The following is a 16448-nucleotide window of genomic DNA, read 5'->3' on the forward strand; positions in this document are numbered from 1 at the left end:
CTGTTCACCTTTCCATCTGTATGTCACACATACATTTTTGCATATATCATTTCATTGCTAAATCTTATTGTATACTATTCTGTAATACTGCTGATGTATGATGTCATGGCGTGACAGAGAGCAAATGAATCCAAGTCAACAATCTCCCTCCCGACCTGTGAGGCCACGGTATAACAGGAACAGTGTGTCCTGCACTAGATGGTTTGACAGTGAGAAGTCGGCCATTGTGTCTGTTTGTCCAGAGCACTGCATCACCACTGCACCTGCACACTGCAAACCACTTTGCCACACATGGTCATCAACTTTTTCATCATACTGATGGCTAATTTTGAATTTACAGCCGTGGCGGGAGATATATGTTACTGACATGCTTGTCATAATTAGCAAGAATATTCTTTAGGCTGGCTCATTAGAGCATTTTTGTCCCAGCACAGCAATCTGCAACAGACACCAGTGTCCAGCACGTTTCAGCGGAGGACACAAAACTGTCAACAGATACTAAGTGAAGGAATTTGATGGCAAGAATCACCCAGCAGGTGTCTGTACTATATTAGTAAATACACAGGGAGTGCAATGAACTCAGTGTGATAAACTATGAGGGCCCAAAACAGATGCTTTATAGCCAGTAGATGGCAGAAATGCAAATACCTTACATTTTCCTCCCTTCCTAAATTTCTGCAGAGGGTAAATTCTAGTAGTAACGGTAACAGTTTCCAAAGTGAAATGATTCCAATTTTCCAAAGAAGTTAATGCAGAAGTGAGGGCAAGCCTCACATGGGATGGATGTGTCACACTGTTCTGTACAGTAAGGAGGCGGCTGTGGGAAGCTGGACTCCAGAGGGTAAAGTTGAATGAGGAGGACAGGATGAAACTGGCTCTCATGAGAAATGCTGTGCAAACCGGAATGGGACAATGCAGTGAGGAGTGATTCTCAGAATACTGCTTGTGTTTGTCTGATGAAACTGAGTAACAAGAAGTACAACAACATTCTGGCTCAATTCAGCAGGTCAGAATAGCAGTTCTAGCATGTTAATAATTACTATGTCATACGTACAGCGTTACTGTAATCTGATTACATTTTTCAGTAACTTGTAACTGTAATGGTTCCTTTTTCAGACAGGTAGCAGAATATGGTAAAGGATTACATGTTATGTGAAAAATAACATACTTTCTGTTATATTTAAAAAAAGGACTATGGCTAATGCATAACCTGGAAATTGGAAAGTGTTTCAGCAGTGCAAGGTAAACCCTACATGTCACATGATCACGCTTTTAATATCATCTTGCTAGAAAATGGCTTTCAACTAACTTTTCACTGTTACAGATTAATTTTTAAAAGTTACTCAACACTGTGTACCTTGTAATGTTTCAAAAGGGAAATACACAGGCATTAGGTTTGATTTCTTAATTCCAGAAAGTTATGCACACTGTGGTACGGTTAAAGAACAGGTGGATCCAACATGTGGGTGGTGACAAAAGTCCAAGCTGTCAAACTCTACTTGATTTCTAAATACAAGAGACAGCAGGAGATGGGCGGAGCTAAGGGACTCAAGCACTAATAGTTCCCAAAGTGATGACACAGATTCCACAGTGGTGGAAATGGAACCTGCAGAAGTAAGGAACTGCAGACTGCTTACTAAACCAACACGGTATTTCCTCAGGTTTCTTTAGTTTGGACGTACTGTGGGCACCTGTTTGTGAAGCAGTTATTTTGTATATTGTCTTACACTTTTTCTAAGCAGGGTTTAATGGAAACACAGTATAATGTGACATTTTGATACTGATTTATTTTCTTAAACCAGGTATGTATATTATTATTATTATTATTATTATTATTATTATTATTATTATTATTATTATTATTATTATTGGTAGCACTTTATATTAAGTGTCTCTAATTACTATGTATTTACTTGCAGTTACTTAGTAAATACATGTGTACTTACACATAATTACAATGTTATTATGCATAGTTACAATGTACTTAAATCTTTTTGCATGATATAAACCTAACCCTATCACTAATTGTAACCCTAACTGCATAACTCTAACCCCTAGACCCTTTTCTCTGCATAATAACATTGTAATTATGTGTAAGTACACATGTATTTACAAAGTATCTGCTATGTAAATATTCCGTAATTGTAGACAAAATGTAAAGTGCTACCTTTATTATTATTATTATTATTATTATTATTATTATTATTATTATTATTATTATTAGATTGTGAACATTTATTTACCTGTAGACTGCAGGGTTCATCAGTCTCATAACATTCTCCTTTGAGCAAAAAAATACTTAATTGAAAAAAACGTGCTGCTGCTGCATTATTTCCTATTTAAAAAGCATTACTTTTTTAGTTTGTTTGGAGTTAAAGTATAGAGGTTTTGCAGCATTAAACTATTCTACATTGCTGCTAAACTTGCCAACATTAATATTAAACTGTAATCAAATACTCAAAATAGACTTTAAAAGGATTTTGAAATACCTAATAGATTAAAGCTGTGTTAATAGAATCCTGCTGTATATTTAAAGCAAAAGTCCTGTGTGCATTAAGTGTGCAAGGAGATAAGTTTACAGTGTGGTTAAAATCCACATGTCCTTTAGTTCCAGATATTATGTGTCAAGTGCTTTGCAGGTCTTGGACTTGAACAGAATGAATCATTCTATGTCAGACAGTGCTGTCAATGGGAATCTTTGTGACATTTGTTAATCCAAACTGTACTGTAAACTGTTATCACATTATAGCAGGATTAGGAATCCGAAAGTAAATGGCATTCCTCTTGGCATGTAATACAATTTAGAATTTGTATTGTTTAGAACAGTGATTGTGCCAAATAATAAATAGTCAGGTCTTTCCTCCAATATAAATAGTTCCTCCAGTATAAATATATAACATGGTACTTACAGTTTGCAGTTTACCATGGTATATATTGTAGAAGCTTTCATTTGGGAATCCTCATTAGTTGTTCTCGTTACTTTGTTTTACAGACTCATGCAAAAAAGGTTGCCCAACCATGACTGAGAAAGGAAGGGTTGCATATTTCGAATTAAAATTACTCAATCATAGGTTCTAAAATGTAACTTTTAGGGAACTAGGCAAAGTAGACAAACATTTCAGTTAGTGCCTTCATCAGTATGAAATCAAATATATAACAAAATAATTCACCTGGAATATAGCTTTTTGATTTAACACTAAACTGTGCTATTTTTTTCCAGTTCAAATGTATTAATTGCTTGATCTACTTGAGCATAAATGACACAATTAAAATTAGTAAATAATTTGAATTTTATTTATTTATTTATTTTTATCAAATGTGCTATTTTTAAATCTCATGATGATTGGTTCCAAAGAAAAAAAGAACCAGCTTGCCTTTTCCTTGTGATAAAAACATTTAAGCAAAGATTGACCAATGATATATCAGGTCTTATAAGAAAGAAACACAGAAAATTACCACATACTGAATGAACCATTAAAAAAAAACAAATACACAAGAAACTGGTTGCTGCCTCCTTGCTCTGCTTTCTTCACAAAGAAACTGTAAAAGGAACAGTATTAAAAACGAATCTTGCATTGCTGTTTGTAATCCCAAAAAATAGCCTGTTTTCCATTTGTAATTTGTAATTGCAAAATGTTCTGATCTACACAATATTTATATTTATATTTTTAAATTTTTTAAACATTGTATTTCTTGCATTTCATGTTAGTTTAAGGCATTATGTGAGTTCAATATGATTCTTTGATGTTTCTGCTTAGATCACTATTTGACAGACTTACTAACTATACCAGAAAAAAAAAAAATCTGAAATGATTCCTCATGACTTATGGTGTGGACATGAGATTCTTTGCACAGTGCAATCAATGAGACTTGAGCAATCTGTTTTATGCTGGCCTCATTAGTAAGCATGGCAAATAGCATAACTTTTCATACCATACTTGTCATATGGAATTCTTTCTCATTCAATGAAGTTTCAAACAAGAAAAATGTTTTCAATAAAGAATTAGGCCCTACTCATAAAACAAGGACTGTTTTTAAGAACTGATTTTAAGACTTAGGCCTGAATTAAATCACAATTCACAGTGTCACCACTGCTATACCTATTAATGTCTGATTTAATCTAGTCCTTAGATTAAGTAATGCTTTGAAATATAAACATGATATTCTCAACCCTTTCACCAACTGTTGAGAAAAGCAAAAAATCAACAGTCCTAAACAAACTATTCCTTTACATGGTAGAACAGAACTTTATTGTAATCTTTGTGTTCCATGCTTAGGTGTGGAGTCCCCTGACCCTCACCTCTCACCATGTGTACGGGAAGGTGTGCTCACTGCCTCGGGATCTCTCTCCTCCCTTTGGCTTTGGCCTGCACCCTAGCCAACGCTTTCCTTCTCTTCCCAAACTTCGAGTACCGCTACCTCATAGAGGGGAACGTCAGCAGGCATGCATGGGTTATGAGTGGACTATGGGGTGGGGGATTCATGGTAAGAGAAATACCCAAATTACATTACAATATATTAAGCTGTTTCATTAGCCAAGATAATACTAATTAACCCATGCATATTAGATGTCATGCACTTCCATTCACAATGTCATTTTGCAATTTTAAAAGAAACATATTTCATAACAAACAGTTAGCTTCATCTAAAGAAACACAATTTTACCATACTAGGCTACAGGACAAGCGTGTATTTCTTACTTTCATTTCTGTTATCCCTGCTCCTTGGTCATTTCACTTTTTCAACTCAATGCGATTTGTCTGTCATTAACTGACCAGCTGCTTCCCTCCATTAACTGATAAACTTTGCAGCCATATATATACAGTGCCTTGCAAAAGTATTCAGACCCCTGACCAATTCTCTCATATTACTGAATTACAAATGGTACATTGAAATTTTGTTCTGTTTGATATTTTATTTTAAAACACTGAAACTCAAAATCAATTATTGTAAGGTGACATTGGTTTTATGTTGGAAAATATTTTTAAGAAAAATAAAAAACTGAAATATCTTGCTTGCATAAGTATTCAACCCCTGTGCTGTGGAAGCTCCCAGTTTACACCGATGAAAGAAACTGCCCTAACGAGGACACAATTACCTTACCATTGGCCTCCACCTGTAAACCATTAAAGTTGCTGTCACATTTTCTGGATAAAAACCCCACTGTTGAAGGATCATTGGTCAGGCTGTGAATCTGAAGGAAAATGAAGACCAAAGAGCATTCTACAGAAGTTAGAGATAAATTAATACAAATACATAGATTAGGGAAAGGGTACAAAATAATATCCAAGTGTTTGGATATCCCAGTGAGCACAGTTGGATTAATAATCAGGAAGTGGAAGCTGTATCACACCACCCAGGCACTGCCAAGAAAAGGCTGTCCCTCAAAACTCAGCGCTCAAACATGAAGGAGACTTGTGAGAGAAGCCACAGAGAGGCCAACAATCACTTTGAAGGAGCTACAGAGTTCAGTGGCTGGGAGTGGAGTAATGGTGCACCAGTCAACCATATCAAGAGCTCTGCATAACACTGGCCTGTATGGGAGGGTGGCAAGAAAGAAGCCGTTACTCAAAAAGTACCATCTGAAAGCACGTCTGGAGTTTGCAAGAAAGCATGAGAGTGACCCAGCTGCGATGTGGGAAAAGGTTTTGTGGTCAGATGAGACCAAGATGGAGCTTTTTGGCCAAAACTCAAAGCGCTATGTGTGGCTCAAACCTAACACTGCCCATGCCTCAAGACACACCATCCCTACAGTGAAGTATGGTGGTGGCAGCATCATGCTGTGGGGATGCTTCTCATCAGCAGGGACTCGGCATCTTGTTAAAATTGAAGGAAGAATGGATGGAGCAATATACAGGGAAATACTGCAAGAGAACCTGCTTCAGTCCGCTAAAAAACTGAAGCTTGGGAGGAAATTCACCTTTCAGCAGGACAATGATCCCAAGCACAAGGCCAAAGCAACATTGGAGTGGCTCAAGAACAAAAAGGTGAATGTCCTACAGTGGCCCAGTCAAAGTCCTGATCTCAATCCCATTGAGAATCTGTGGCACTATTTGAAAATTGTGGTCCACAAGCGTCGTCCAACCAACCTGAACAACCTGGAGCAAATCTGCCAAGAAGAATGGGCCAAAATCACTCCAACACTGTGTGCAAAGCTGGTGCATACTTACCCCAAAAGACTTAAAGCTGTTATTGCAGCGAAAGGTGGCTCTACCAAATATTAATGTGTGGGGGTTGAATACTTATGCAAGCAAGATATTTCAGTTTTTTATTTTTCTTAAAAATATTTCCCAACATAAAACCAACGTCACCTTACAATAATTGATTTTGAGTTTCAGTGTTTTAAAATAAAATATCAAACAGATCGAAATTTCAATGTACCATTTGTAATTCAGTAATATGAGAGAATTGGTCAGGGGTCTGAATACTTTTGCAAGGCACTGTATATACTGTTGTATAGTAACTGGATTTATAGTTGGAATTGTTATTGAGTTGTTTTATTTGATTGAGTATGGACTATTTAGGTCTCTCTTTGTATTAGTGCTTGCACTATTGAGATGTACCTGTGCTGGCTTGGCAGGCACAAAGTGATTAAACTAAACTAAATCTGTGTGCTATACCTGGATAATTGGATAATTCTCTGTTGTGTCCTTCACAAGATTAACTTCTGACCAACCTAATTTCCATCTGTCCAGACCACTCCTAAAAGACTGACAGTGAATTCCCACTAGGTACATTTACAGTACCAAGCATTGGAATAGTGACCTCTAGTGGATTTCTTTTAAATAAATGAATACATGAATCCAGATTTGAATGTGTATTAAGCACATCTTTTTTGTTTTTTAGGTTTTTATTGCTGCCAAATCGTTTATGTCCGCCAGTTCCAAAACAGGATGCTGTGAATTCAGGACTAAAGTAAGAATTTATAATGCTTAATTAATAACATTGGCCTTTTTGTTAAGTTTTACAATAAAATACAATTATTTACAACTATATGTAGTTTATAAGTTAGAAAAGATATGACACAAACATTCAGCTAAATATGGTTTTGCATATACTTCCTTTGTTTCACCTTCAAGTGCAACTGACATTCCTGTTTGTTTATGTCGTCCCTTGTTGATATTTGCCTGGTATTACGCCTCTCTGTGCCTCAGCGTACTGTTACTCCTGGCAGCTGTAGGATGTCCTTTTCTATGAAAATCTCAATGGGACCAAACACAATACTTCTTAAGATTGCATTTACTACACACATCCTACAGTTCATCCCAAGCACTACCCCATAAGTGGCATTGATGCTTCATGCTGTTCCCTTGCTTGTCAGCCCGTCACCTCAATCCACAATGCTGCTTTACAAGGGTATAACATAAGCAAAGTTAATTTAGTTAATAACACTTTACATAAAGTGTCTCTAATTACTGTGCATTTCCATAGTAGTTACTTACTAAATGCAGGCGTACGTAACATATAATTACAATGTTATTATATATAGTTAAAATGTACTTCATGTGTAAATCTTTTTGCACTATATATGTAAGTACACAATTGTTTCAGAAAGCTGATAAGGTGAGGGTTAGGGCTACGGTTAGGGTTACAGATTATACTGTGCAAAAAAAAAAAAGATTATTATTAAAAATTTAGCAAATGCTTTTCTCCAAAGCGACTTACAGACACTAAGGGGTGAACTATGCATCACAACTGCTGCTGCAGAGTCACTTCCAATAAGACCTTGTTTGTTTTACGTCTCATCTGAAGGACGGAGCACAAGGAGGTTAAGTGACTTGTTCAGGGTCACACACACAGTGAGTCAGTGGTTGAGCCGGGATTGAACCTCCTGGTAACAAAGCTCTATCTTTAACCACTGGAACACCAAGCCTATTTATTTAAACATTAGGTGCATTGTATCTATGCATAATAGCATTGTAATTGTGTGTAAGTAACTACTATGTAAATACATAGTAATTAGAGACACAATGTAAAGTGTTACCATTTAGTGTCGCTCGCTTGCTACCCCAGATGCTGTGCTCAACCCTGTATTCCGCTGTGGCACTGACTGGCTCCACCCTGTGCTTCATGATCTGCTGCACCGGGCTGGTAAAGGGGCCTCTCTGTGCGTACAAAGTGACCTTCAGCAACAGAAGCCAAGGACTGGAGTGGGGCTACCCTCTCGAGCAGTTCAGCACAAGGTACTGGAGCGCCAGAAAAACAAAACTTACTGTTTGAAAAGGATGAATTCATAGTTCAGCTGTGTTGCAAGGTAGAGGAACTATCTTATAAACACCACCCACAAAGATGAATCATTGTTGTGGTGCAACCAGAATTTCTTGTTCCTAATGCCCAGAAAATGAAATGGTCAAAGTTAGTCAGTGGATACTACAATGTTAATGCTGTTGTGTAATATGTACACAAACACAAATGCAGAAATATACATTGTTTCTTTTTTTAATGTAATAAATGTTTTTTTCTGCATAGACATGAAACAGTAATATATTTATTTTAATAGAGATATTTTAGCAATAGGCTTCATAACCCTCTAACTACGGTAAACAGGGAAGCCATTTTCAATCTTGAGGGGGACCCTTATAAATGTTACCCATTATAAAAGCACAGCTAAGCGTAATAAAGCATAGTGGAAGCATGGTCAGCATTGGAAAGCCCAGAGAAGTATGGCAAAGCATATTAAAAAGCACATAAAAACCTTTGTAAAAGATGGTAAATGCATAGTATAACCATAGGAAAAGCATGGTGAAAAAATTACCGTGCAAATGTACTGTGGTAAACTTTTATAACAGTCTGAAAAAGGTCAGGAGTTGAACATCCCCATTTGCCCAAGATCGGTGCTGTCCAATCTGTGTGCTAAATGTATCCCTTGCGGTTTCTTTGTTCAGGGAGGTGAACTATCTCTACAATCGCACCTCGTGGTTCACTGTCTGCGTGGAGCCTCACAACGTGGTGCTCTGGAATGTGGTTCTCTTCTGCATCCTCCTGGTGCTCAGTGGAGCCGAGACCCTTCTCTGTGTCGTACAGATTCTCAACGGCATCGCTGGCTGTGTATTTGGTCCTGGTGTAAGAAACAACAAGGTAGGTTCCCTTCAGTGTCCTAGGCATGTAGTGCAAAAAGATTTACACATGAAGAGCATACTGCTAATCTATGGTAGCACACTGTTTATTTGTAAATCCATCATGTTGCTATTGCTGGTAATGCTGTGGAGTGCTAAGGTTTAATTCTTGGTATATTAAACACAACATTGTAATAGAAATCAGCAGCTTTAAAATTGGAGGAAACATTATTTACCTCTGACACACCATGAGAATTGTTCATAATAGTTTATATATGTATTTACTTATTCATTAATCTTATAGTTACCATACTGTTTTAAAGTGCAGGATCCTTCATTACTTTCAATACACAATCATAATATGAATTCTGAGGTAAAACTAAGATACGCCACCTTGCTTAGCAGATTCAGGACGGTTTCATTTAGGGATAAATATGCTTCCTATTCCATACATTGTAATTGTTATACAAAGGAATACACCGTGAACGTTCATGGAGTACTGAGTTTATTACACTCACAACAATGGACGCTCTCTCTCTATGGTTATATTGTGCCAATACCTGCATGAAAAAGTAACTGATCTGTATTCCTGTATTTTAGGTTGGACCGGTTTGAAGCAAGGAACCTGAAGCAAGAGAATGCGGTAGCCTGCAGGTCAAGTTTGAGTTTTTGAAAACCATAACAGATGCTATAAACTGGAAAGTCTCAATCTGGATTACTGTATGGAACTATGGCTTCAGTCACAACATGCTGTAATTGGAAGACATTTTCCTGAGTTCCCTGCTGTGGCAACAATCTGATCTGAACGTTCATCTTTCTTGGGTGGGGGAAGCGTGAGGGAAGCTGATTGTCCTGGAGGGAGAAAAAAAGCCTGAGATGTCTTAGAACAAAAACTTACGAACAAGAGGCCATCCATCTAAGATCATCTGGTTCCTAGTAGCTGACTGATCTCAGATCTCAAGTTGGGTCTTAAAGAATCCAAGTGATTCTGCCTCAACAACACGACTGGGTAACCTATTCCATTCCCTCCCATTCTCTGTGTGAAGATGTGCCCCCTTCCCTTCAATTAATTTCCAACTGTGCCCTTTGGTTCTGGTTTCTGTACTGCGCTTAAAGTATTGGTTAAGATTAACCCTCATAAAGACACGTCGGAAAACTGACTTTCCTGGTAACCTGGGGTCCAACTGAACCCCAGCAATAAAACAACATATAACTAACAACTGCAGTAAGTGAATGAATGAAAATGTGCATATGAACACTTTATTTTGCTTTTCCTTTACTTCTAGCCATTGTTTGGTATAATGTGTTGTTTATGCTATGCAAAATGGATAAGACGCCCAATGCACACAGCTGTCTCTTAGCAAGTGAAGGCACCACTGTATTTCCTCCTCTTTCATTTGGTATATTGACTGAGTTCCTAGCTCTTTCCATTCTTGAGTTACAGGCACTTGAACACACCTCCCGATTTGCTGCACGTCACAGCAATGGAGCACTGAATGAGGGGGTGGTAGAAAGTACACATACGGGCATGCCTGACATCAATGGAAACCGCAAAGCCTGCACTTTTAAATGACGTTGAAACCACAATGTTATCTGTTGAAGCGACCGAGTAATAGGCAACAAACGAAACTTAGGAGCTTAGGGGCTTAGGGGACACTTCTGTAAACGGCAGCTCCACATACGCCGGTCTGAGTAGGCACTCAGGCCCTTGTAAATGAGCCATGGCTCAGACCAGCTGTCTGAGTCCCTGGGAAAGGTGCTGAGGTAGATACCCAGTTGGACATGGGCTTCTGGGCTGCTGGGGTGGGAGTAAATCACCCAGGTTGGGGGCAGAAAGTTTGTCTCAGGAACGTGCGGTGTTCCGTTCTGAGATGGACGACACCCATGGACAGCACTCAATGCAAGGCTGTTGAATGAACGGAGGGGATAGAGTTGGTTCTCTGGACCATTTGAGGGATTTACTGTTTAGGTGTCACCACACTCAAGAATGGGGGCCAGAAATCCAACAAGACTCCCGTGACACCTGTGGGGTTGCTCCAGCTGCCCCTCCAGAAACACAGCCCCATCATCTTTGCCTGAGGGCCTGTACCTTGTAGCCTGGAGGACTCCTGGAATTGCAGTACAGTGCATTGGTGCTGTCTTCCTCATCAACAGAGACAAGCTGACACTCCACCGTCTCCAGGCTGGGCACAAACTCCCAGAATCGCCAGCTCTTGCCGTGGCTGTCGCTGTAGAAGGTGAAGGAGTGGGGGGTAGTGGTACAGATTTTGCCGAAGCAGTCTTTGCAGTCGATGTGGTAGGCATATGCTGGAATTAGGAGACCAGATTTCAGTTGGATCCTATGACCTGTGCCCAGTGCAAATATAGCCCATTCTGTGTGGAATGAAAAAAATGGTCAAGGAGGTAGAGGTGTGTATCACGTCAAGGAAAACCAAAGGAACTTGTCTGCTAGAATTGATAAACAGCCAGCCCCAGTGGAACGGGGGTAGAACATTTGGTGCTTGCTCAAAACCCACAACAGCTTTTATGTCCACCTTGAATGAAGAACAAATGGCAGCCGTAGTTCATTGGTCCTGTGTGGCCCGATGGGTGGGGATTTTTTGGTAGCTATGTTTTGTGACCTCTATTAGAATGTGTTGTGCCAAGAGGATTATGAAAGCAAAGGTTTAATTGGGAATTTAATTTTCCCAGTTAAAGTCATATTTTCTGAGTAATTACCTTTAATTGATTTGAAGTTTTCAGACATCGATTAAATAGATTTAAATGTGTTCATTACTCAACAAAACACAGTGCTCTCCCTCGGTTTTTACATTTTTACACAATTATTGAGTATCAATCGATAACAATCTGATTATTTAATATAGAACCTGTCGTGATCAAACTAACTAAAACTCATTTATATTTTCAAAGCAATTATTTGTCTTACCTTTCTTCCGTCCTTTTGATATGAAATGTATATATTTTTACATTCCTTAGTTTCCTTAGAAATATGTCATCTCTGCAGGGAATTGTGGGATTGTTGCCCTGAGCAAGGTGTTATCTCTGATTAAACTCGAGTTAGGGTTAACGAAAGGTCATGTTTATGTGACGAATCAGTTGCATTTGCTAGTTTTCCAATATATTTTCATCGCTAGTTTACAGTCTCGGTTTGGCAGTACCGCAGTAGGAATGTCAGCGCCCCGGATGAGAGGAAAATTAGTTTCCAATCGGCTTTTGAAACATTCAATGCGGAAGTGAATTGCCATTGTTGATACTCAGTTGGAAAAGTGAAGGAAGGACAGATTTTCTTGTTTTGAAATCAACACATTAATAAATAGGTGTGTTTTCATTTATTTAATACCTACCTACAAATTCTTCTTTAAGGTAATATGACCATCAGCACAGCCCTATAAATGAAAGCTGAGTTTACTGAGACCGTGTTATAATCATTTTGTATTTATTTACTTTGTATCAATTCACTATTTAAAAACACATGTAATAATACACTAATACAAACTGTTCAGTAGTACGTTGGCCCACACATATTATAGTCTTTCATGCTTCATTTAATTGACGTAAAATTTCAAGTTGACACCACTTACTGTGCAACACATTGTCCAGGGCCAACTTTCTTCTAAGTTACCAGTGATATCTGGTGTTCCTCAGGGGTCTGTTTTGGGCCCATTACTGTTAAATTTGTATATTAATTATTTTCAGAAAATAACAGTATTATTATGTTTGTAGATGACACTATGTTATATAAAATAATTATAAATCCAGTAACAGATTCAATAGCCCTTCAACCTGATATCAATCTAGTTTATGATTGGTTTAGAATGAATTACCTGAAACTCAACAGTTCCAAAATGTTTGTTGTTTTACATCTTTACAAGAGTTTGGTAAGACCTATTTTAGAGTGTAACTGTTTTGTGTGGAATCCATTCCAAAATACAATGTGAAGCTGGAGTCTGTGTGAAAATGTGCTTGTAGAGTTGTAGTGAATGAATGGAATTTGGATTCTGCTTATGATAACCTTCTTAAGTCACTCCTCTCTTAAACCTCTCAGTTCCAGAAAGACCTATTTTATTCTTGCTCACTTTTACAAGGTTTTGCATTCATTGTGTTCAACCTGTGTGACAATCTGTGTAAGTAAAAGACCTGGGTTGAGAGTTCTGCACAGAGTTGCTCTTCTCGAGCAAAATAAACTGAGCCAAAGGAAACCCGAAATGTATAGAGTAATTTTTCATTTGGCTCGAGCACAACGTTTCGAGAAAAATCAGAACACACATGGAAACTCCCCCAATGTGAAATACCTATATCCAATCAGCTCCACTCCCCTGACAGCTGTCATGGCAAATTTCGCCCCCCTGCCAAATTTGTACCCCCCTGAGTCATGTGACATATTAGCGCACGAGTCACGTGACGATTAGGTTTCGTGATGCGAGAGGATAGGGTAAAACATTGGCATTTTACTTACTGAAAGTTTGCTTTTTTATTGGCATTTATTCGTATTATATTTATTTTTTGTATCAATGTTTTTTTTGTATCATAAATGGTTGTATTTTATTTGATTGCTCTTGTTTTACTTACTGAAAATTACGTTTGCGTGTTTTTTTTACATTTATTCGTATTATTATTATATTTATTTTTTAATATTTCAATGTTTTTTGTATCATAAATAGTTGTATTTTATTTGATTGCTCTTCACGTGATTACATAAGAGCTTTTACAGTAAATATAAAGTACATTAAATATTGTTTAATTACACACACACACACACACACACACACACACACACACACACATATATATATATATATATATATATATACACACATATACTAATAAATAAATAATAATAATAATAATAATAATAATAATAATAATAATAATAATAATAATAAAGTTGAACAGCTTAAATGATCACAACTAACGCAAACGTTATATTACAATTGTAACTTTTCAAATAAAAAAAATGTTTATAACAATCAATAAGTTAGAAGTATAGTCTGGTAATAATATCTACATGTTTGTGGGTAGTCATGTTGATGTTTATAGTCTTGCTGTACTTATCACAATCAGGGAGTTGTCATGATTACACATACAGTTGCAGACAAAATTATTGACACCCTTAACTAAAGATCATTCAAGACGCTTTTTTTTTTTTAATTATTGTGAAATGTGGTTACCATTAAGGTCGCGTATAAGCCTTTTGTGTTTAGATGACTTTGTATAGTTATTTCATACACTGCTATACCAGATGTTTCTTTAAATCCTTGGCTGTTAATGGTGGATTTTTGCGAGCAGCTCAAACAATTCTTTATGCTATAGTGGTACTTTTCCTGGGACGTCCATTTCTTTCCATCCTTTCAGTTGAATTAGTCTTCAAATACTTCCTGATTATTGTGGATTTTTGTATTACGATTTTTTCCCCACAACGCTCTTTATCGATTCCCCTGCTACTGTAGTAGTTACTGTAACAAGTGCTTTTCTCACATCTGGATCCAACTCCTTTGTTTTGACCATGCTGTGCTGAGTGCACAAACTACTTTGCTTCAGTTTCTGTGTGTGTTTTACAGCTAATGTTTTTTTTTTTTTTTTTTTTTTTTTTTTTTATAATATTGCTAAATTGATAAGTAGTGGTTTCTAATTGATGAATAGTGTTAATAGTGACTAGCTCAATTAAGACTAACCTTAACTTACAGACTTTAATTGAAAATGTGCCAATAAGTTTGTGATCAACAAATATTGTTATTTACACCAATAAGGCAGTATGATTAATATAGGTTATACAGTAGCTTCAGTGTATATTGTGAGAAATATTTAGGGAATGTCAAAAATTAAAGGAATGAACAGGTCAAAAGATTTAATCTTTAGCATTATTCATGCATGGTCTTGCACTAAATCTGCAAACACATTTCTCTTAGTTTAACCATATAACTTGTCATTAAAAAATGAAGTAATACACCCTCATTGTATGTGTTGCCACTTCCTACACTGTTTGTCAGATCATTGGCATCATCCAGGAATGGAGCCTGTCATTTCTCAAAGCAGGTCTGCAGATTGGTTGTTGTTCCTTTGTTATCAGTAATACTGTATATGCATTTGTTAAATATGTATGAAGCCAAATTATATCATATGCTATAAAATAAGAATGTTTCTTCCATAACTTCAAACACTCAAAAGTACAAATTTGGAACTAGAAGCAATATGATTGTTAACCACTACATACTGTCCCTGACTTTAGTGTGTATAGTTCAGGCTCTTAACTAATGAAGCATACAGGATGTCAGATTTGTGTAAATGCTAGAGTAGAAGTCAATGTAGATCCGAGTTGTCCAGTCTTAGTGCTGGGGAACCCTTAACAGAGCACTGCATGGCGAGCAGAAATCTGCACTCAATCATTTTAGTGAGTTGTGTATCAGGTGTAGTTGTCCAAACCAGAAAGACATTCACAAAAAAGGCACATGTTGAAAAATGTAGCAAACTTTATTTTCTGTATTCTTCACAATAAAACAAGTACATGATCAGATTGCATATTTTCCATTGTAACGTGCTATCCAGGACTTAATGCGTAAGCATTAGTGAAAAAAAAAAAACACTATACTGCAGGTCAGCTTTGGTAAAAAGCCCCCTCACCACGTCAAGGTCCTGACCTATGGAGTGGGGTGTTAGGAGCAGGTTTAACAGAACTTTAAAATGCCTTCTCACATAATACACAAAAAAAGAAGGGCTTTAAAGAGGCTGCCTGTCTAAAAACGACATCACCAATTTATAGTGATATCAGTAAATCATATGGACATTTCATACTCTTAACTTTTATAGTATGTAATTGTCTAATATCAGTAAATAGGAATGGAAATGGAATTTGAAATTGAAGCATTAATGTCTGAAAGATGTACACGTAAAATGTGAAGTTGTTTATTACTTCAGAATTACATCTACTGTACTTTTATATCATGTTACACCCACCTTATTTGGCACAATTTCACTTCAATACAGTGAATCAGCCCCTCCCCAGCTGGTTCAATGTAACTACATTAAACAAGGTGGGTGTTAGAACTGACATCCAGTTTACTTTTGATATCTCTGCCCTGGAAATACTCAAGTCATGCAGTAATTCAGTAGCTCAGAAACTAAGACTACCATACCAATTAAAAATGAAAGTGCAAAAGCATCTGCAATATTTCTCCAAATAAAAAGGTATCAATACAGAATCAGGGTCTGCTGAAAAAAATAAATTCTTCAAAATAAGTAGTTTGTGCGCTCATGAAAAATAAACACTGAAGACAATGAGTCTTATTAACAATACACATGTAAATAGCTGTAAATTATGGTAATGTTGCTTGACAGGCATTACCACATTGGAGTGTTAGTATAATATGTACAAAAAAACATATACAGTAAAAAACA

General features: G+C 37.0%; 1 protein-coding gene and 1 pseudogene across 2 annotated transcripts; one reads left to right on the top strand and one right to left on the bottom strand.

Annotated features, from left to right (window-relative positions):
* Window positions 1–1602: 1602 nt before the first annotated feature.
* On the top strand, window positions 1603–11143 carry LOC117422912 (transmembrane 4 L6 family member 5-like). 2 transcript variants are annotated; one of them, XM_034038153.3, is made up of 6 exons: window positions 1603–1802; window positions 4278–4485; window positions 6847–6915; window positions 8014–8183; window positions 8886–9078; window positions 9657–11143. In XM_034038153.3, exons 2-6 carry the CDS (start codon window positions 4309–4311, stop codon window positions 9669–9671), a joined length of 624 nt encoding a protein of 207 aa, XP_033894044.2. In that variant the 5' UTR covers window positions 1603–1802; window positions 4278–4308; the 3' UTR covers window positions 9672–11143. The 2 variants fall into 2 exon arrangements, with proteins under 2 accessions (XP_033894044.2, XP_033894045.2); XM_034038154.3 differs by lacking the exon at window positions 6847–6915.
* LOC117423660 (sialidase-4-like) lies at window positions 10687–11802 on the bottom strand (annotated as a pseudogene).
* Between the last annotated feature and the right edge of the window lie 4646 nt (window positions 11803–16448).

Source organism: Acipenser ruthenus, chromosome 17 (genome assembly GCF_902713425.1).
Source record: "Acipenser ruthenus chromosome 17, fAciRut3.2 maternal haplotype, whole genome shotgun sequence".
In the NCBI taxonomy this organism is placed as follows: Eukaryota; Metazoa; Chordata; class Actinopteri; order Acipenseriformes; family Acipenseridae; genus Acipenser; species Acipenser ruthenus.